General features: G+C 46.4%; 1 protein-coding gene across 1 annotated transcript in view; it reads left to right on the top strand.

The window, feature by feature from the left end:
* Nucleotides 1–1,084: 1,084 nt before the first annotated feature.
* The window catches only part of DENND2B (DENN domain containing 2B), a gene marked incomplete at both ends in the record, with an annotated part of 63,793 nt that continues 41,503 nt past the window's right edge, over nt 1,085–23,374 (top strand). Inside the window, 1 exon segment of the mRNA XM_080705110.1 lies at nt 1,085–1,164. Coding sequence (XP_080561236.1) covers nt 1,085–1,164 — 80 coding nt within the window.

Genomic DNA, 23,374 nt, shown 5'->3' with positions numbered 1-23,374 from the left:
GCCTGACTATTCAAGATACCAGGCTCAAAGCATAGCTGAGCACCTGGGGCTGCTTTTAGGAGACTGAGAGAGAAAAGCTTTTTGGCCAGGGAGTCAGCATGCAGGGAGTGTTCAAGCTCGAGGCACAGGCGAGCCTGCCCTTCAGCTCCTCAATCCCCAGCACTACACACACACACACACACACACACACACACACACACACGCACAAAAAGACCGCTTCTCACTGCCTAAGATATATACAAACATGCACCTAAGTATCACACACATGGGATAGCTGCATGCTTCCTATCTGCTTCCCTCCAGGAGGATGTGATGTCTATGGCGGCAGAGGCTTTGTTTATTCTTCAATGGATCGTGTTTGCCATGGACATAGTTACTCAGGAAATATGTGTTGAATGAGTGAATGGTTTATAGTTTATAACAAGCTTAATTTTTTAAGGAGTCCATTTTCAAGTTTAATTAGAAAAATATTGAATAAATAATAAATCAGGAGGTATACAAATGTGTAAAACTCATAAATGTTGTATTGGATGATAGAGGTATGGGAAACTAACTGAAGAATTGAGATAGGTAGCCGGGCGTGGTGGCGCGCACTTGTAATCCTAATACTTGGGAGGGTGAGACAGGAGGATTGCAGGTTCTAAGCCAGCCATAGCCCCTTAGCAAGGCTCTTAGCAACCCAGTGAGAGCCTGTTACCAAATAAGAAATAAAATCGGGCTGAGGGTGTAGCCTGGAGGTAGAATGCCATTGAGTTCAACCTCCAATAAAAAAGATAGATAGATAGATAGATAAGAAATGAGTGAGGTGGGATGGAGATGGAGTGTTTTTTTTAATCATTTTCTATGAGTGGTAAGTTATCTGTTAGCTCACAGACTCTCCCCTACCCCAGGACAGGGGTCTCTTGAGGCTTTTAAGTTGTAACACATGGAGTTAAACATAAATGGGAAAGAGGTTTTCTATCACCAGCCACAGAAACCCCCTTGGCAGTTTGGGAGGTCATCCGGAGGTGCTTCTGGCTGCCGTGGGAACTTGGCTTACGGGTCTTGTCTTCTTTGCAGGGCTCTGGGTTTGCAGAGAGCCGAAATGACCATGACTGCCAACAAGAATTCCAGCATCACCCATGGAGCCGGAGGCACTAAGACCCCTCGGGAGACTCTGAGCAGGTGGGTAGGGGAGCAATGCTGGGGGTGGCATCGCAGAACAACCAGGTGGCCTGGGTCCCAGGTAGGAGCCTGGCAGGATGTTAGTCATTATCATCATGAGCCTCTGACAGTCATACAGTCATCCAAGTGACGTGTCTGGACCCAGCTGTCTGATCATCAGGCAGAATTCTTCTCTGATATACTACATGTTTTTTAGTTTTATATGTCTTTACAAAAGATATCAAACAGTAACTCTTAAACACCTTTTGCTTTGTGCTGTTGGGGATCCCTAGCATTCTGGGGATGGGCCCAACTGAAGCAGCTGATGTTCTTCTCAAGGTAGGGGACAGCTTGGGGCCCATGCCTGGACTAGGTTATATCGTAATGAGGGAGGCTGACTCACTGGGGCTGGGGGGTCAGCAGTTAAGCATATTAGCACTACTTGCATTGTTGCTCTGAGGATTAAATCAGATAGTACACATCAGTTCTTAGCATTGTAGCTAAATGTTAGCTTCCTCCCTTTGATGAGATAAAAGCTTCCAGAACTGGCAGATAGATGGACAGTGCTCTCACCAGAGCTTATTGGGTGTTGGGCAAGGCTGCATGTTAATGTCCTAGAAGAGCCTCCAGGTCTTTTTTATTCCAGTCACATCCTTTCAGAGCCCCTTCTGCTGAGTGTTAGGTGGACACATTTGGCTTTGAGGCCTTCAGCCACTAGGATGGATACCTGTGAGCATGGCCGTCCGTGGTGCAATAGGGCTAGCTTCTTCCTGGATGTCTGGGCTCTGCAGTGCTGAGCCCACTGGGGTGTGGCCACTCAGGTCTGGTCAGAGGTGGTGGCAGATGTTTAGTTCATTTACGGCTGATGTCCAGATATGGTTGGTAGAATAGAACACAGTTGTAGCCTCCAGGGCGTGGCTGGCATGAGCGAGGCAAGTCTTCCCTGTGCCACATTCCTAGGGCATGGTCCTGGTAGAGACAGTTGGATGGACTCTGCCAGCTACACAGGGATTGGTAGTAGGCTCTGTCTTGTTAGGTATGTAAGAGCTTGGAACTTATCCAAACAAGTTAAATATCCACAGCAAAACTAGTAAGAACTCCCATCTGAACTGGACATTCCCAGAGCATTTGGTAGTTAAGCCCACCAAAATAGGTCCAGATCTCAGGGTCTTTATCATCCATTGATGCTCATAAGAACCACTTTGCTGGGCTCGCATCATCCTGGTGGCATGTCTTAACTCCCCAGTCTTGCCATGATTAAATTGACAATTGGAGACTGGGAATTAAGGTTTTCTACCACTGAGCTACACCTCCAGTCTTTTTTAATTTTTATTAGGAAACAGGGTCTACCTAGGTTGATCAGAGTCTCACTAATTGCTGATGCTAGCTGGGAACCCATGATCCTCCTGTCTCAGCCTCCCAAGTACTGGGATTACAAACATGTGCCACCACACCTGGCTTGGCCGGCCTCAACTTTTGATCCTCCTCCTTCAGCCTCCCAGTTACCTGGGATTATAGACACATGCCACCAGGCCTGGCTCATTCACATTCTTTTTTTCTTTTCTTTTTTTTTTTTTTTTTTTTGCAGGTATTCAACCTCTGAGGTACATTCTGAGCCCCTTTCTTCCTTCCTTCCTTCCTTCCTTCCTTCCTTCCTTCCTTCCTTCCTTCTTTCCTTCCTTCCTTCCTTCCTTCCTTCCTTTTTTGGTGGTACTGGGGTTCCTAGAAACCCTTCTACCTCCAGGCTATACTCCCAGACCTATTTTATACTTTTTTATTTAGAAAAAGGGTCTCTTAAGCCAACGCGGCTGGCTTTGAACCTCCGCAATCCTCCTATCTCCACCTCCCAAGTGCGGGGATTACAAGTGTGCGCCACCACGCCCGGCTTTAATTCTTTATTTTGAAACAGGGTCTCACTAAGTTGCTGAGAGCCTCACTAAGTAGCAGAGGCTGTCCATGAACCGCGATCCTCCGGTCTCAGCCTCCCAAATGCTGGGATTACAGGCGTGCGCCACCACGCCCGGCTCACATTCTTTTTAAAATGTTGTACTACTGTGGGGAATAAAAGAAACATACATGATTGTATAGCATTACTCTAAATTTAATAGTATATTTTGGGGGCCGGGATGTAGCTCAGTGGTAAAGCGCCTGCTTTGTAGGTGCAGCGCTCTGGGTTCAATCCCCAGTTCCAAAAAGGCCAAAAAAAGAAAAAAAAAAAAAAACCTTTAAGAGAAATAGTATATTTTATAGTTTGCTTAGAAGTTTACTTGGAGATTACCATACTCAGGAAACTGCAACTCCTCTAAGTATTTACTTTTTCATCTAATTTCCACCATGCAAGGGTGGGTGGTGGGTGGGAGGGTATGTTCTGTGTTTACATTAAGTTGCAAAGCAGAATCAGGATTGCTGTTCAGGTCCCCCAGTTTCTATTTGGAATACACGCCTACATGTTTCTAAACATTTTCAGAAAGTGCTCTTCTTCCTTTAGCTTTCCAGCATGCTTGCCATCAAAACATGCCGGTGGTGTTTGTAAACATCTTGAGTTTCAGATCTGCCTGTGAGACGCGTCTCTCCAGCCTGCCTTCTAAGTCTTCACTTCCTTCATGCCACATTACTGCTTTTCCCTCGGCCTCTCTTTCTTCCTGGGAACCTGGCTTTTGGCAGAGCATCACAGGCCTCTCTGGCTAGCTACACCCTTCTCTCAGAGTGCCCCCCCCCCCCGCCCTGGGGAGGGTCTGCAGGTATTTAGATCTAGACATTTGGGTCTGGAGGTTTCTTTGTCTGTCTTCTCCCCCAGCTATAATCTGGATATATTTGGGGGCTGCGTAAAGCAGATCACTGGTTCATTTAGAAAGTCACTCTGAGCCAGTGAACTCTGCGGTTCTCATAGTTGCTAAGCTCTTTGCTGGACACTGGGGAACAGAAGATGACCCGCTCTCTCCCCAGTACATTTACTACTTGGATTGATAATAACACCACCTCAGTTTCTTATAGTCTGATGTTTCAATAAATGTTTGGCAGTGATCTGGGGCCCTTTTATCATTGCCAGCCCAGGAATCTAAGGAAGAGTAGGTACCTTGGTGTGTCAGAAGTGTGCTTGGGGAGGGCAGGATGCTAGGGCCTTGAAAAGCTTGGTCTTTCACACCCTGAAGCAGATCACCTCATGGCATGCACAAAGAATGGAAGGGAGGGAGGGAGGGAGGGAGGGAGGGAAGGAGGGAAAGAGAGAGAGAAAGAGAGAGAGAGAGAGAGAGAGAGAGAGAGAGAGAGAGAGAGAGAGAAGGAGGATGGAGAGGAAGAGGAGAGGAGGGGAGGGGGAAAGTGGAAGAAGAGGAGGAGAGGAGAAGGAAGAGGAAGAGAGAGAGGGAGAGGAGGGAGGGAGATAGAGATAGATGTGTTTCTTTTACCTACCAGTAATGCCATCAGAGATGAAATAATAGATTAATCCTTTGATGAGGTTAATACCCTCACAATCTAGTTACTTCCCCAAGCTTCACCTCTGGACATGACTGCACTGGGGGTCAAAACCTCAACCCGTGAGCCTTTGGGGAGGGACATTCTAGATCCAAACCGTAATAGAGTAAGAACTGGCAGACAAAACAAATCTTTTGAGAGTAGCAGGTGTGGGTAAAAGACAGTGTTGAAGTCCTTTCTTGGCCATAGCAAGCCACCTCTCAGAAGGACCTATGGCCTCAGCCCCCTCTGACCTTAGGTGTTTCTGAGAATCCAACCATGATGCCATCAGCACTAGTCATGCTGTCTATTCCTGTATTAAAGACCACAAATTTAATGGCTCATATTGTTATGGTAGCACAGCCAAACTATACCGGTGTGAGATGTATCTGCGGGTTCTTGTTCTTAGCTATTTTAGAAAAGAATAGCCAAAACTCTTCTGCTGTAAGCTTAAGCAATTTTATTATTACAAAGGCAGAAAGATAGGACAGAAATGAAAGCACTACATAAGAGGGATGTAGTGGAGTAACTTGAAAATAAGTTACTGAAGTTTTTGGATATAGAATAGTTTTTATAAAGAATTTTATCTCACATCTTTGCTTAACCAATCATCTTTCTGACCCCGACTATATCTGCCCCTTTTCTGGGGCAAGCCTTTTGATGTGAGGATTTCTTCCTGTAGGCCTGCTTTGTCTCTGGTACAGATCCAAGCCTTTTGTTACACCCCAAAATGTTAATTGGTTATCAGAGTCAGGGATCTCATGGTATCTAACTTATTTGAGGAAGACCAGTACCATCCTCCCGCATCCTTGGGGAATATTAGCCTGTCTGCTAGAAGTTATTTATTATGTAAAACTGGTCTTTAGAATGCAGAGGCCCTGGGATACCTCTGTTGTATTTTCATTAATCAGTTTTGGTGCCAGGAACTCTGCAGGGTTCTTTCCCTGCCTGAGTGCCTGTGCAACACCCAAACTCTTGACTACTTTCTATATTTTAAAATGAATGCCTTGCTGGGCATGATGGCGCACGCTTGTAATCCCCACGCTTGGGAGGCGGAGACAGGAGGATCACGCAGGTTTGAAGCCAGCAGCACTGGCTTAAGAGACCCTGTTTCCAAATACAAATATAAAATAGGTCTGGGAGTATAACCCGGAGGTAGAAGGGTTTCCAGTAGCCCCAGTACCACCCCCCCAAAAAAAAAGCCAAAGCATTTGAAGTCAATACATATCATATTGAAATTAGTACCAAAGATGTTTCTGAAATTAGTACCAAAGACATTTCCCAGTACTGGCACATATGTGTCTCAGGACATCAAATTTCCAGAGAAGTAGAGAAGTCCAAGGACTGAGTCTGGGATTTCCAGTGTTGTGGAGTAAGTAAGGATGATAAGGAGGAAGTAGGGATGGAGATGAGAAGAGCACTTAGTGAGGAAAGAAGAAAACAACGAAAGCTCGCCAGGTTTCCTTGTGCTTCCTTGGAAACCATCTGGGGAGCTTCGGTAGATATTTTGGTGGATTCTTAGATGTGCTGTTTGGAGTTGAAAAGGTGACTTGATTTACGCTCTGACCCCAGCTACCTTTCTGCTTACTTCAAATTGCCATTGAGCTCGCAGGCCTCTGCAGGTGGTGGCCTGGATGTAGCCCCATGTGGAGGCCGAGGCTGCCCTAGACCCTGTTGGGGCCCTGGCCATTCGAGACAAGGTTGCTTTGGGAGGAGGAAGGCCAGATTTGTGAGTGTCACCCTGACCTTTCGCTTTTTATCAAAAAATTTCTGGAGTGAGATGTGTCAGGATTACTAGGAGCACTCCTTCTTTGGGCTGGAGAACAACCTCTCGGTCTTGCTGATAGGACTTAGGCTGCCTTCCTCCTGTTTCTCCTCCTGTGTGCTTGTATGGCTTCGGGTAGTGCCATGAGAATGCCATCCCTGGGCTGGGGGCGGTCACCAAGCAGGGGTTTGGGGGTAGCTGCTGCCTGCCAAGCCAGCAGGGCAGCCCGAGAGTGACACATGGCCAACTTTGAGACATGTCTGTTTGAAGCTATTCAGTAAGGACAAAAGCATACTGGAAGCCAGGCCCCTGCAGACAGGCTTACTATGTAGCACCCACAGCATGTCCTGATACATCTAGGGCCATTTCCTGGACTCCTAGAACTTTTCCCTAGTGGCTCCAACTTGGCCCCTTCCTACTACTAATAGTTGAATGCTCCTGTGATTTGGGGGAGTATTTATTTATTTTTTGAGCATGTCAACTTCAGAAGTTGTTATCAAGGGCTACAGACAACCTTCTTTCCTAAAAGTCCCTTGTCTACCTGACAATATGTGGGCATCCTTTAACACCGATGCTTCCTGCTGTGTTGTTTGAGAGGACCCTCACTAACCCAAGGGCTGGGTCATGTTCATTTGAAACAGTTTAAACATGACAGGGTATTTCACATGTTAACGTGCATGCGCATGGGGGAGTGCACATACATATTGCTTTGTGTTTTGATGTGTTCTTTCCATACCTTCTTTCATGATCTTTTCACCCTACTTACTTGTCTTGTATGTTATCTCTGTATATGTGTGCTTATGGTTGTGTTTCTTTTAAATTTCATTCCACCTCCCACCCCTTTGTTTTATCTTGTTTACCTTACTCCCTGTCTCCTGAAAATGTTGGTGTTGGCCAGTTGCTTGCCATGGTCTTGGCATCCATACGGTGCTGAGTAGCAGAATGAACTGGCAGGTGCCGACAAGCCATGGCACACGGGCACCCAGCTCCACGGTGGCTGCCTCCCAGGGGCAAACTCCATGTACTTTTTTATTTCCTTCACTGTTATGGAATTTTTTATAGTGTTCACTTTTAACATCATCTTAGTTATGCGGCTAGTCTCCAGGAATACTCAGAGAATACTCCAAGAATACTCAGAAAGCATTTCCTGTTTTATAAAGAACTTGAGGCTCAGAGAATTTAGGTGGCTTGCTCATGAGCACACCAAAGAGGTTTTGGAACCAGGACCCTGATCTCTAGGCTCTTAGACTGATACACAGTCTTTACCTTTTGGGAGAGGAGTTTTCGGGCTGACAGCCATACTTGGCTGTCAGTGCTTTGGCTAAGTGCTTTGGGTACCTTTCAGTGTTGTTCTTCATGTGATATAGCACAAAGGGAGAAGCAGGGAACTCTGTAGATAATGCTCTGGGAGGTCATAAAGGAAGCCTAGATTTTCATTCATTCACTTTTGAAAAATATATTCATTACTAATCATTAATATATTAATTAAAACTTATTCATTCAGCACAAATATATTAATTATTACTCAGTTGTTTCTTTTTTTTTTTTTTTTTGCAGTACTAGAGATGGAACCCAGGGACATTTTACCTCCAAGTTACACCCGCAGCCCCATTTTTAATTCTTTATTTTGAAACATTTTCTCACTAAGTCATGGGGGGGTCTCACTAAACTGAAGGCCTCGTTTAAGTAGCTGAGGCTGGCTTTGAACATGTGATCCTTCTGTCTCAGCCTCCCAAGTACTGGGATTACAAGCATGTGCCACCACATTCGGCTCTCGGTTTCAGGTGCAGTAAAATGTAGATGATAATTAAGATTAACAAGACACTGTTACCACCATCAAAAAGACCCACTTAAGCGAGGCACCTGTAATTCCAATACTTGGGAAGCTGAGACAGGAGGATCGCGGGTGTGAGGACAGCCTCGGCAACATGACCCTGTTTCAAAAACTAAAGAATTAAAAGGACTGGGGGTGTAGCTCAGAGGTAGAATGCCCCTGGGTTCTGTCCCTAGTACCACCAACAAACAAACAAGGTCCACTCATTGACTGGTTAATGGACTAGTTATGAAGATGGGGGAGCATACAGTATGACACAGTAAAGTGCTGTACATGCCATTTTTTCTCCAGACAAAGTGGAAGCATTGGAAATGAGCCATCTCCACGAGGGTAAAGAGGGTGGGGTGGGAGAAAGCCAGGGGTTTGTGCCAAAGGGTGGGATATAGGATTGGTGTGGAGGGAAGGACTGTGAAGAGGTGAAGAGGAAGTAGGTAAGGGCCTGGCTGTAGGGACTTTGTCAATCATACCAGTGGGTTTGCTTTGATTCTGCAGATAGTGAGGAGTTTCAAACACAGTCAGTTTTGCGTTTTAGAACAATGTGAGAAGATGAGAGGATGGGCCAGAATGGGCTTCAGACTGAAGGCAGAGAGAGTTTAAGAGGCTGTTTTAATAGTTCTGGTGAAAGATAAGATCTGAGCCAAGGAAGTAGCAGTAGTAATGGGGATGGTGAGGAAAGGACAACTCTGGGAAATTTTAGGAAGCAGAATTGATAGGACTTAGTCATCAAGCAAGTTAGTATATTGAAGGGAGTTGGCTGGAGCCAGATGCTTGGAAGGAGGAAAAACCCTGACCTTTCTCCCCTCTGTGAAATGAATCAACAATATGGTGTTTCAGTCTGTTCTTACCGCAGTGACTCCAAATACACGATGACCACAACTTATAGGAAGAAAGATTTATTTGCTCATGGTTTTGGAGATTTCAGTTCATGTTAGACTGGCTTCCAAGCAGTAACTGGGTGTAGGGCCTCAGGACATAATGGTGGGGAGCAGAGGGGCGGAGTGAGCTTGTTAACAGCTCATGGCCACAGGGGAGAGAGAGATCAGGAAGCTACAGTGTCCAGCCCTAGAAAACTCTGTCCCTGGCCATGCCCCCAGGAACCCTTTCCCAGCAATCAAGTTCCACCTGCAACATGGCTGTCTCTAGCCTATGAGGTCTAGGAGACATTCTAAATCCAAACTTTAAAATGCAGGCAAGCCAGGGGCAAAGGATGCACAAAGCAGCAAGGAGATGAGGCCATGTGAAAAGATACCTCATTCAGGTAGATGGCAAAAGAGGGTTCTACAGGCTAAGGCTGGCTCTTTTATTATTGACTGATTGATTGTACTGGGGATGGAACCCAGGGGCATTCTACCTCCCAGCTACACCCTCAGCCCTATTTTTTGGTCTGAGGATGGAACCCAGGGGCATTCGACCTCCGAGCTACACCCCCTGCCCTATTTTTTTGGGGGGGTACTGGGGTTCCTGGAAGCCTTTCTACCTCTGGGCTACACTCCCAGACCTGTTTTTATATTTTTATTTGGAAACAGGGTCTCTTAAGCCAGCCAGGCTGGCTTCAAACCAGCGCGATCCTCCTGTCTCGCCTCCCAAGTGCGGGGATTACAAGCATGCGCCACCACGCCAGGCTCCCCTGCTCTATTTTTTAATTCTTTTTATTTTGAAACTGGGTCTCACTGAGTTACAGAGGGCCTCACTAAGTAGCTGAGGCTGTCCGCGAACTGCAGTCCTCAGGTCGCAGCCTCCCGAATGCTGGGATTATAAGCGTGAGCCACCACGCCCGGCTCTGGTCTTTTTATTTTCGAAACAGGGTTTTACTGATTTGCAGAGTTCCTCACTAAGTAGCTGAGGCTGTCTGTGAACTGTGGTCCTCTGGCCTCCGCCTCCCGAATGCAGGCCAGCTTTTTTAGGTGGACATTGAGCCTCCACCTCCCTACATGCCCAGTCAAGGCCTTGCCTCTGCAGTTGCGCCCTCTGTGTCTCACGTTGATGGCATTCCTGTCTCTTACTAGATCATTCCAGTCGCCATTCAGTCACGCTGTACTATCTCCTACCCCAACATAACAAGCAAAGTACTTCTGTGTGCCTTTCCCACGGCCACTCCATTTTTTTGTTCCCTTTCTTGGGAAAACCAACTTGTCTAAACTTGTCTCTCCTTTCACCTCCATATTTTCTTCTACTTACTTTCCTCCCATTTTCTTGAATTCCTTTCAGTCAGGTTCTTTTTCATTCCTCCCCCAGAACCTCTCATCTCAAGGTCACAGTGACCTCTATGTTGCTGAATCTAATGATCATTTCTCAGTCTTTCACTTAGTTGCTGGCAGATATTACTCTCAATTAATCACTTTGTCTATTTTAAAGTTCTCAGGACTTCGGTCTTCATGGTTTTCTTCTGTGGCTGTTTTGTTTGTTGGTTGGTTGTTGGTACAGGGCCTTGAACCTAGGGCATGATACCTCCAAGCTACGTCCCCAGCCCTTTTTGTTTTTTTATTTTGAAACAAGTCTTGCTAGGTTGCTGAGAGTCTGCCGAAGTTCGTAACACTGCAATTCTTGAACTTGCAATTCTCCTGTGTCAGCCTCCCAAGTACTGGGATTACAGGCATGCACTACCACGCCTGGCTTCATGATTCTCTTCTTTACTCACTAAATGCCCTTCCTAATCACCTTTGCTAGTTCCTTCTCCCCATCCTGACTTCAAAACACTGGAAATCCCAGAATTGAGTCCTTAGACTTCCCTATCAATATTTAACTTCTAGATGAGCTTATGTAGTCAGGTTGATTCCTGAGTTGAAATAGATGACATGCACGATTCTACTAGGTGCTCGGGCCAAAAATCTCAATATGATCTTTGACTTCTCTTCATCCCTCATACCCCTCATCCAGCTCATTAGGAAATCCTGTCTCAAAAAGACCTGTCTCTACTGTTAACATTGCAGCCTGAGCCATCATAACCTTCTTGTCTGGATTGTTTTAGGTAGCTTCTAAACAGCCTCTGCTGCCATCCTCACATCCCTACGCTTTGTCCTCTGATGGGAAGTTAGGTTTCTTCTTTCTTACACACTTTGTATGTCCAAGTACAAACCCAAGTGTTGCCAGTGGCCCCTGGGGTGCTACCTGAGAGGCCTTGGTGCCTCTCTGACTGATCTTGACTGATCTGTGTCGCGCGCAGTGACGACTCTTACACGATCTTCCTCAAGCAGTTTTATTACCCCAGGTTCTTGTACAGTTCCCGCAAATCTTCTTCCCGTAAATCTTCTCTTCTCTCTTCTCTTCTCCCCCCAGAAATCTTCCCCTTATATAGAGCCCAACAGCCAATCAGCAGACTGTTCACGTGCACAACTCATGGCAACAGCCAGTCCATTGGCTGTTGCCCTATGGCATGCGGTGTTCCCGTGTATCTCATGCTCTTGTCGTCACTTCCTGAAAGCTGTTTACCACCTAAGTGCTCTGGGGAAGATTTCCGCTCAGCGCCATCTTAGCTCTCGGACTTACTGGCTGATGGGCGGGGCCCGTCACAGTTCCCCCTTTTTTGTTTTTTCAGACAGGAGAGGACAGAGGACTCAACCCCTGTATGTTTGGAAGGGGCTTCTAGGCCCACCACCTTTTGCCAGGGACGGGACAAGAATCAGTGGCAACCCGTATGCAGTTGAGCATGCCCTCCTCGGGATGCACCCTCCCGGGGTCCCGAGTGCAGTCCTAGCTGGCATCCTGTCATTAAGACTTTCCCATCGCCGCAAGCCATATTTGAGGGGATTGTCCCAACTCCATGGCTGCAAATGCCTGAGCTATGAGCACTTGATCTGTAGCGCGCTGACGGATTAGTTTTCTAAGACAGTAGAGACATAAGATACACAGTAAGACCAGACAAAGACCAAGAGCACCCAGTCCAGCCCACTCTTTTAAATGACGAGCTGCTTGTTGGATCCAGGACATCAAGGTGCGGGCCATCACCGGGTCAACTTGAGTAGTATTGGTTTTGATGATCTCCAACCGCAACCGTCTTGTCAAATTGTCAAATTTCGATGACCGGTTATCTGTAGGATATGCAGAAAGCTCGCAAGAAAGATTAGCGGCAATAAACGCATTATCATTAATCATGACAAGGGGAGCTAAATCCGTGCAACTGCCATTTATCCCACAAAGAAGCCACAGATCAAATAGGTTAGAATGAAAGGCCATGGTCAGGCTCTGATAAGTAAAATTATAACCTGCAAAAGTAGAATTTGCTCCTGTGCCAATTTTAAGGGGAAAAGGTAAAAGGATTAAGCGGGGAAGAACTTGAGCAGAATGACTCAAAGGCAATAGAAAAGAAAAACAGTCAAAAGCCCCCATTGTGGATCACTTCCTATCCTTGGAATTCCACAGTATCATGGTCCCCAGAAGAATCAGTCGATGGCTCATCATCCTTTTGTTTCACCAGACGAGTCAGCCGCTCTGGAACCCAGACAGGATCGGCGCCGTTCTGTGGAAACACACAAACAGAGCCTCTGGCCCATGTGAGCACTGGGTCAGGTCCCCTCCATTGCCCTGTGAGGGCATCCTTCCAACGCACGAAACCCTGGCTCGTACCCGAGGGGGCAAAATGACGATCGGCAGCAGTCTTGCCATTGACATCTAATTGCAAAAAATTCAAAGTAAAAAGGGCTAAGGATAGGCGCTGCTTCGGTTTCATATTGGTTCCAATTCCCTCTTTTTGTTTTATCAAGCATTCTTTAAGAGTACGATGGGCGCGTTCCACAATACCCTGTCCCTGAGGGTTGTACGGAAGGCCATGCTTTAGAGTTATTCCCATCTGTGAACAAAAAGATGTGAATTTTTGGGAAGTATAAGCCGGGCCATTATCAGTTTTTATTTCTTTAGGCATATTCCATGCTGCCCAGGCCTCAAGGCAATGATTGACGACGTCATGTGCCTTTTCCCCGGCATGAGCAGATGCATGAATAATTCCAGAGACAGTATCTATGGAAACATGGATATATTTCAATTTTCCAAATTCAGATATGTGAGTTACATCCATTTGCCAGAGATGTAGAGGGAGCAAGCCTCGTGGGCAAATGCCCACATGTGAGGGGTGTAAAAAAGGGGCACAGGCATTACAGGTTTTTACAATTTCCCGAGCCTGATGTCGAGGGATTTTAAATCGCTGTTGTAATGTTTTAGAATTTACATGATATTGACGGTGAAATGCCTGTGCCTGTTGCATTTGAGTAAGAGAAAAAATCATATGTATCTTGGTGAGTTTATCTACTAGATCATTTCCATATGTAATAGGGCCAGGTAATCCAGTATGTGCCCTAACGTGCTGGATAAAGAATGGTGTCTTTCTTAAATGTATATAAATCTGGATTTGGCTAGCCATAGAATGAATAGGAGTATGTAAAGAGAGTTGACCCGCGCATTCAAGCGATCTAACCAGATTAACCACATATTGTGAATCTGATAATAAATTGAAAGGAGAAGAAACTCTCTTAAAAATTTCTAAAACAATATTTAATTCAACCAGTTGTGGAGAGGTATGTGAATATTGGATGATAACAGGATCGCTTCCCTCTATTAGGTAGGCCCCCACACCAGTTTTGGATCCATCAGTAAAAATGTTAATTGCATTAGCTACAGGTTTGTTTTTAGTGACCAATGGGAAAATGAGAGGATGTTCCAGAACAAAATGTAACAATGGATCTTTGGGAAGATGATTGTCTATTTCACCACTGAAAGAGCACATAAGTATAGCCCAATCATCAATAGTGGCTACCAGCGTTTGTACTTGCAGAGCAGTGTACGGTACCACCAGCTTATCGGGCGTTCTGCCAAAGTGTTGGATGCACTGCTGAATGGCTTTAAGGGCAAGGCTTGCTACACTGGTGGGATAATATTCAACTACCTTTTGAGGGGAGACTTTGGGGTGAATCCAAAGAAGGGGTCCTTGTTGCCAAAGAACACTAGTAGGCTGTTTTTCAGTGGCCAGGATACAAGCCCATAATGGCTGTCCAGGGGTCACTCGACGGAGAGACGCTTTCGTAAGTGCTTGTTCTACTAATTGTAACGCATGGCGGGCCTCATCGGTAAGGACGCGAGGAGAATCTAATTGAGGATTGCCTACGAGCAGATTATATAAAGGTTTCAAGGCATGGTTAGGAATTTGTAAAAAGGGTCGAACCCAATTAATGTCTCCCAACAGTTTTTGGAAATCATTGAGGGTTTTTAATTGATCAGTGCGGATGATTAATTTTTGAGGCAGGACTGCATGGGGGAGAACAATGTTGCCAAGAAAGTGTATATTTTCTCCTCTTTGTACCTTTTCTGAGGCGATGAATAATTGATGAGTTTCCAAAATCTTTACAAGGTGACAATAAGCCTCCTCAAGTATGGAGGGATTTTTTGTGGTTAACAAAATGTCATCCATGTAATGAATACACCGAATTTCTGGAAATTTGGTTTTTACGGGCTCAAGAGCACTATTTACATATAATTGACAGAGGGTAGGGCTATTGGCCATTCCTTGTGGGAGGACCACCCATTCATATCTACTGTCAATTTCCTCTTGATTAATAGAGGGAACAGTAAAAGCAAAACGAGGAGTATCCGCAGGATTTAAAGGGATGGAGAAAAAACAATCTTTTATATCTATGCTGATAAGTGGCCACTCCTTCGGAATAGCAGAGAGGAGTGGAAGCCCTCGTTGGACTGGCCCCATAATCTGCATTTGGCTATTTATGGCTCGGAGGTCGTGTAATAACCTCCATTTTCCAGATTTTTTCTTTATCACAAAAATCGGGGTATTCCAAGGAGAGGTGGATGGCCGGATATGGCCTAACTGTAATTGCTCTTGTACTAATTTCCTTGTTACTTCAAGCTTTTCACGGGAGAGAGGCCACTGAGGAACCCATACTGGATCTCCCGTCTTCCAGGTAATGGGAATTGCCTCCTCAGTGGCTACTGCACAAAACCCAGTTCCTCGCGACCACTCTTTTCTTTAGTAGGAATTGGGCTTTTACGTCCCTGGAGGTGTTTTCCCAGCCCGTAGGAAGGGTGGTAGCCCTGGCGAAGGAGAATATTATGGGCTTGGGGGAAATAAGATGTATTTTGTAAGGAATATCCCATGTCCACTAATAAATCTCTTCCCCAGAGGGAAACTGGCAGCTCCAGCACATAGGGTTCAAACTGCCCCTTATGTCCCTCCTGATCTTTCCAATGTAAAGCCCTAGCACTGAGGTCAGGGGTTTTAGCATAACCCAAACCTCTAAGTTCTCCGGTAGCCTTTTGAGTGGGCCATGAAGATGACCAATCTTTACAGGCGATGACACTTTTATCTGCCCCAGTATCTAAAAGTCCTAGGATTTGCTTGCCTTCCACGTCCAAGGTTATCAAGGGACGAGTTCCCATATCAAAGGCAAGAGATATTAACTCATTTCCTGAAGAACCGAACCCACCAATACCGCGTCGTCCCTCTGCTGAAGGAAACATACCATGTAGACTGGGAAGCAAAAGTAACTGTGCCACTCTATCCCCAGGGGAAATGGCAACGATACCCCGGGGCGCTGAAACCATCACTTTGATAATACCGGTATAATCCTCATCTATAACCCCCGGATGGACTACAAGTCCTTTCATGGTAGAGGAAGACCTTCCAAAAAGTAAGCCAACAGAATTAGGTGGCAGAGGACCTTGAAAATCTGTTTCAATAATTTGAACCCCCATTTGTGGCGTTAATACCAGCCTGGAGGTGGCACAGAGGTCCAATCCTGCCGAACCTGGAGTGGCTCGCCGGACTGTTCCGGAGGCTGTAAATTGGGCCACTGAGGTGGCTGTGTCTCCATGGCCCCATACACCTGAGGGTTCCCATATTTTTGTGGGCCCTGGGAACGAGGGCCCGCCCTCCCGTTTTTTGTCTGAGTATTTGATGATTGCTTTCCAGTATAGGGCAAGGGGTTGCCATCGATATCTTTAACCGAACGGCACTCAAAAGTAGGATGCCTTCCTTTTCTACATCGACGACAATACTCAGGAGGAGAAGGATAAGATTGGGACGCCCTACACTTAGGACAATCTCGTTTTAAGTGTCCTGTCGCTCCACAGGAAAAACAATTGCCATTTTTGGTACTATTCTTACTTTGTTGTCCGGAGGCCTGTATAATGGCTGCAGCAAGTCCTGAATTGGTTAAGGGTCCTCCGAGTTCCCTGCACACCTTCATCCACACCTCTAGGCCTTTATGTTTGTAAGGAGTGATGGCCTGTCTGCATTCTTTAGTGCATTGCTCATAGACCAATTGTTTAATGAGCGGCATGGCCGCGTCAGAATCCCCAAAAATTCTTCCCGCAGCCTCTACTAGACGGGCAACGAAGTCTGAAAAGGGTTCAGTCAATCCTTGAGTAATCTTTGTAAGGTTACCAGATACCTCTCCTTTGTTAGGGAGGGCCTTCCAGGCCTGGGTAGCGAGTCTGTTGATTTGTTCATACACCTGTTGTGGATACCCAAGCTGTTGATTAGCAAATCGTCCTTGGCCCATCAGCATGTCTATATCCCAGGCTGAATTTCCTGCTGCTCGATTACGTGCAGCTTGTTCAGTGGCATATTCTATATAATAAGCTTTCCAATCCAAATATTGGCCAGGATTTAAGGTGGCCCTAACCAAATTTTGCCAGTCTCCTGGGGTCATGGCATAGCGATGTAAACTCTCTATTATTGCTATAGTGAAAGCAGCTGACGACCCATATGTGCGAACTGACTCTGCGAGATGCTTAACTATTTTAAAGTCCAAAGGCTCATGATAACGATTTCCCCCCTCCTGCAGCTGGAAAACTGGGAAAGCTTGATTTGCTAAAAAAATTCCCGCATCTCTCCACATCTGACTACTAAAAGAGACACCTTCTCCTGCTCTGGGCGCAGAAGGGTTATACGGAGGAGGCGAAATTTCCTCTTTAATCAGTTCAAAAGCTTTCACTTGTTTACCAATGGCCTCTAATTCCTCCTCAGAGTCATCTTCCCCCTCTGACTCTGAATCCTCCTCACTGGCCACTTTAGAGGAAGTTGAACGTTCCTCTTTTACACCGTCTAAAGCTGCCTGGCCCTCCTGCACAAATTTTCTAAAGCGCCTTTCTTCCAAACAGGCACGAATCAGCCGACAAAGCGGCCGAGTCCCTCCTGTGACAATACCTTGTTCTTCGGCGCGTTCTACGTCTCTTCCCAATTTATCCCAGCTTGCTAAAGAAAGATTCCCTGATACTGTAAACCATGGCGCTACCCTATCTATTTGTTCGAGAAAATCTTGTATTGTCTTGTCCCTAAGCTTTAGGCCTCTACTTTTCAACAAAGCTTTCAATGCTTTATGCAATGGGTGAGATGGACTATTTCCCATCTTGTCGAATCAGGACCAGCCCGATTCTCTAACTTACTTACACTAAAAAATATCCTCCTTAATGGAGCCCCCTTTGATCGGGGAAAATACAGCGCTGTTCCTCGCTTTTCCGCGAGCCTCGCTTATCCGCGAGCCTTATTTACTAAATATCCTCCTTAATGGAGCCCCCTTTGATCGGGGAAAATAACCCTCCGTAAACGGAGCCTCCTCCTCCCTTTTCGGAGTCAAGGAGTACTTACCAGCCGGCTGCCCTGGACTGCCGAGGTTCTGATCAAAGCGAAGGTCCCCGTACGGGCCAACCACTTGTCGCGCGCAGTGACGACTCTTACACGATCTTCCTCAAGCAGTTTTATTACCCCAGGTTCTTGTACAGTTCCCGCAAATCTTCTTCCCGTAAATCTTCTCTTCTCTCTTCTCTTCTCCCCCCAGAAATCTTCCCCTTATATAGAGCCCAACAGCCAATCAGCAGACTGTTCACGTGCACAACTCATGGCAACAGCCAGTCCATTGGCTGTTGCCCTATGGCATGCGGTGTTCCCGTGTATCTCATGCTCTTGTCGTCACTTCCTGAAAGCTGTTTACCACCTAAGTGCTCTGGGGAAGATTTCCGCTCAGCGCCATCTTAGCTCTCGGACTTACTGGCTGATGGGCGGGGCCCGTCACAGATCTGCAGCCCCCTTCTCCCTTCTCACTCTGCTCTGGCCACACTGGCTCCTCGTTGACCCTTGAATGCAGCGAGGATGGCATTGGCTTGAGCCTTTGTCCTACTGCTCCTTCTGTCTTGACTATTCTTACCCTGGATAAACATGTTGCTCACTTCTGTTAGGTTATGTTTATATTATATGCTCCCTGGGATTTCCCTGTATAAAACAGTAACTTATCCCTACTCTTAATAGCTTATGCTTTTACACTCCTTTGTCTCTCCCTCCCAACCCGCCCTTGAGACAAGGTCTCACTGTGTTGCTCAGGCCGGCCTTGAACTTGTAATCCTCCTGCCTCAGTCTCCTGAGTAGCTGGAATTACAGATATGCACCATGATACCCAGTTCTCCTTAATTTTCTATTGGCTTATTGGTTTGTTTATTATCTACTCATTCTAAACATGTTAAGCAATACTGTGTTCCTCCACCAGAATATAAGCTATAGAAAAAGAGACTTTGTCTACTTTTAGTGGCTGCTGGTTTTTAATGCCTAGGATGGTACCTGGATTATACTTGGTTTTCAAAATCGATTTTTGAGCTGAGCCGGGTGTGGTGGTGTGCCCTTGTAATCCCAGCATTTGAGAGGCTGAGATAAGAGGATCGTGGTTCACAGCCAGCCTCAGCTACTTAGTGAGGTCCTTTGCAATTCAGTGAGACCCTGTTTCAAAATAAACGCACACTTGTAATCCCAGCATTTGGGAGGCTGAGACAATAGGATCACGGTTCATGGACAGCCTCAGCTACTTAGACCCTTTGCAACACAGTGAGACCCTGTTTCAAAATAAAGAATAAAGGCCAGGTGTGGTGGAGCATGCTTGTAATCCCAGCACTTGGGAGGCAGACAGGAGGATCACACAAGTTTGAAGCCAGCCTCAGCTACTTAGTAAGGCTCTCAGCAACTTAGTGAGACCCTGTTTGCAAATAAAATATAAAATAGGTCTGGGAGTATAGCCCGGAGGTAGAAAAGCCTCTGGGTTCCACCCCCAGTACCACCAAAAAATAAAAAAATAAAAAAATAAAAAAAAATAAATAAGTAAATAAAATTGGCCTCTGGGTTCCACTCCCATACCAGACACACACACACACAAAACCAAACAAACAAAAAAAAAAACAAAATAAAGAATTAAAAAAAAAAATAGAGCCGGGCGTGGTGGTGCACGCTTGTAAAACCCGCGCTTGGGAGGCAGAGACAGGAGGATCTCGCAGGTTCAAAGCCAGCCGTGCGTGCTGGCTTAGGAGACCCTGTTTCCAAATAAAAATGTAAAAATAGGTCTGGGAGTGTAGCCTGGAAGTAGAAGGGCTTTCAGGAACCCCAGTACCACCAAAAAAAAAAAAAAGTAGAGCTGGGGGTATAGCTCAGAGGTCGAATGCCCCTGGGTTCCATTCCCAGTACCGCAAAATAAATAAATAAATAAATAATAAAAAATAGGGCTGGGGGTGTAGCTTGGAGGTAGAATGCCCTGGGTTCCATTCCCAGTACCCCCCCCCACACACACACACACAAAATCTATTGGCTGAATGGGGGAAGAGCCACGGGATGTCTTAAGCCTGGTGCAGCTGGCATCTTTGGATTCATCTGTTCCTTGGTTCAGCGAGGTTAGCAGGGAAATGTCCCTGGAACCCTAAAGAAGTGGAGCTAGGCTTTCACTGGTTGAGTGGGAAACCAGCTAGAGAAGGGTCTGCTGAGACTGCCTGGATCCAGGAACTGCCTTCTCTCGGCCACTGTTTCCTTCTGCCTAGTGGGGAAGAATTATCTTTCATGCCCAGTAAGAAGTGATTAGGAAGAATGCAACTGAAGCCAAGAGCGAGCACTCTCATCTTTGCCAGTAGATGCAACCTGTTGTGTAAACCCATTGTCACAAGGAACCAGGCATCCTAAAGACACCTGTCCCCCACCCCTGCATATCAAGTCCCTCCTTAAATCTCCCTGCTCAAAGTGACAGATTCTTCTGAGTCCTTTCCTAACTTAGGAGCAGAGGCTGATAGAACTTCTTTGACCTTTAGGTGAGAATAACTAAAATAGAGTCCTTTGTGGAACCCAAACACTCATTTGCTTCTGGAGCTGACCTGGTGACCTTCTGTGTCTGTGCGTCTGCAAAATAAGTAAGAGAAACCCATGGCTTGTGTCGGTGGTGAATGGATTGGGATCTCCCCAGGCTCAGCCTGGTGCACTGCCACGCCGCAGCCTACCCCAGGGAGGGCTGAGGCTTATTCTGTTCACACCTCCTCACTGTACAGTCTCTTTGGTCATCGGCTTGGCTGTGCACCGGATTTCTCTCATCTATGCCCATGTACACATGGGACGGCTCTTGTTTGACTTACCCTTTTAAAAACAACTTAAGCATGTTGAGGTTTCCTGTTGATTGGGGGCAGCCAGAGGCTATGACCCAACAGGGAATTATAGGCCAATCCCTGACTCACCCGCGCTCTGGTGTTCCGTGTGTGAGCAGCCAGTTGCCAGCAGCCTGGCTCCCAGGCAGCAGCTGGCTGCCGCTCTGTGGATGGCAGGGCACTCTGGAGCCTGGCTTTGAGGGCTGTGGCATTATGACCAGGTAGGCCTTGGCAGGCCACAGTGTTGGCCAAATCCTGCTATCTTTACACTAAAACTGGCTACAAATAGTTTTTTTTTTTTTTTTTTTTTAAGAGGATTGAACTCCCTGGGGTATTCTACCTCTGGGCTACACCTCCGGCCCTTTTTGTTTTTTCTTTTGAAAGAGGGTCTTGCTAGGTTGCTAAGAGTCATACTAAGTTACCGAGGCTGGTCTTTAACCTGCAATCCTCTTGTCTCTGCCGCCCAAGTGCTAGGATTACTGATGTGCACCATGACACCTGGCTAAAAATTCCTCGATTTGACAGTAATTACCATAGTAGACAACTAGAAAAGTGTGCTGAAGAGGGAGTTTCCTCACGGTTCTCCTCGGCGAGCTCACTCACCTGTCCCTTTCCCGTCTCAGTGTGCTCACCATTCTCTTAACACCCTCCACAGGGGACATCCCTTGACCTAGAAGAAACCATCTAGCAGGGAGGCCTGCACTACGCTGTGCTCTAGGCGCGGTGTGCCCCGTGTCCTGGGGGTTTCTGCTGAGCTATGCTTGAGGGCTTAAGGGTTCACAAAGATGGCAGAGGCTACCGCTCGCTCTGTGGAGAGGCTGTGGTATAAAGAGGCTGTTAGCTGGGCGTGGTGGCGCATGCTTGTAATCCCCACGCTTGGGAGGCGGAGACAGGAGGATGGTGCGGGTTCGAAGCCAGCTGTGCTGGCTTAAGAGAGCCTGTTTCCAAATAAAATATAAAATAGGTCTGGGAGTGTAGCCTGGAGGTAGAAGGGTTCCATCCCCAGTACCACCAAAAAAATAACAATAATAATTATAATAAATAAAGAGGCTATTAGTGTCCATTTATGTCTGGGTTTCACCACTTATCAACTGAGTGACTTTGAAATATTTCACTTTTTGGGGGCCTTAGTGTCTTTCATTTGTAAGATGAAGATAGTAATACATAGAATTTAGGTGAATTTTAAGTAAGTTCTATATGTAAACACATATATTTAGAATTATATTCAGTATGAGATGTGTATATGTATTTGGAGCTGGGAGATGACTGGAGCTTGTTGACTGTGACGGTCATATTGTAGCATAGGCTCTACGGTCACTACTGTGGTCCCTGTGGTGTAAGGAGCTAGTCTCCCTCCTCACTGGCCTCCCGATGGAGAGAGGAGGAAGGACTAGTCCTTGAGGGGCTCTCCTAGCCCTTTTGGGACCCTTGGGGATCCTACTTCTGGCCAGGACCTAAGGTGAGGAGGCAGCATCTTGTGTCCAGTAGCCTGGTTCTTTAGTGACAGGGGAAAGGCTAAGGGGAAGATCAAAGGGGTCAAGTGGATGTATTTGGGTTACATGCGCTGATTCACTGAAGTAGTGCTCTAGAGCTGCCTCGTGCACTCACGAAATTGATCATTACCGTATCTTCTCAGCTCTGCATTTAACAGGGTCATATTGGTAGCTGAACAGTAGTAGGAATATTTGTGCTGTAGAAATTGGCAATGTGCCAGGCATGATAGCACATCCCTGTAATCCCAGCAACTTGGGAAGCTGAGGCAAGAGGATTGCAAGTTCAAGGCCAACCTGGGCAATTTAGTGAGACCTTGACTCAAAGTAAAAAAAAAAAAAAAGAAGGAGGAGGAGGAGGGGAGGGGAGGAGGAGGAGGGTTGGGATATAGCTCAGTGGTAGAGCACCCTGGATTCAAGCCAAGTCCCCCCCCCCCCCCGCCGTACTGGGGATTGAACCCAGGGGTATTCTACCTTTGAGCTACACCTGCAGCCCTATTGTGTGTGTGTGTGTGTGTGTGTGTGTGTGTGTGTGTTGCTGGAGATTGAACCCAGGGGCATTCTACTTCTGGGCTACACCCCCAGGCTGATTTTTGATTTTTGATTTTATTTTTTGTGGGTCTGGGGATGGAACCCAGGGGCATTCAGCCTCCAAGCTACAGTTTCTGCCCTATTATTATTATTTTTTGTGTGTGGTGGTACTGGGGTTCCTGGAAACCCTTCTATCTCTGGGCTACACTCCCAGACCTATATTTATATTTTTATTTGGAAACAGGGTCTCTTAAGCCAGCGAGGCTGGCTTTGAATCTGTGTGATCTTCCTGTCTCTGCCTCCCAAGCGCGGGATTACAAGCGTGTGCCACCACACTTGGCCTCTGCCCTACTTTTTATTCTTTATTTTGAAACAGGGTCTCACTAAGTTGGGGAGGGCCTCACTAAGTAGCTGAGGCTGTCCACGAACTGCCATCCTCTGGTCTCAGCTTCCTAAGTACTGGGATTGCAAGCCACCATGCTCGGCTCTATTTTTAATTCTTTATTTTGAAACAGGGTTTCACTAAGTTGCAGAGGGCCTCACTCTGTAGCTGAGGCTGGCCACAAACCTGTGATCTTCCTGTCTCAGCCTCCCAAGTACTGAAATGACAAGTATGCGCCACCATGCCCGACAAATTTTTTATCTTAAAAAAACAAGAGAGAAATTGGAAAATGCTACCAATCTATATAGTCTCCTGAAGAGAGCCAGTTGTTAGCCACTTAGCAGCACACCTCTGATCTCTCTGATCTCACTGTTTTCTTGTTGGCACATACAGAC

The sequence above is a fragment of the Muscardinus avellanarius genome (assembly GCF_963383645.1).
Source record: "Muscardinus avellanarius genome assembly, chromosome: 1".
Taxonomy (NCBI): Eukaryota; Metazoa; Chordata; class Mammalia; order Rodentia; family Gliridae; genus Muscardinus; species Muscardinus avellanarius.
The sequence above is the reverse complement of the archived record's forward strand: the minus strand, read 5'-3'. Positions and strand labels throughout refer to the sequence as shown.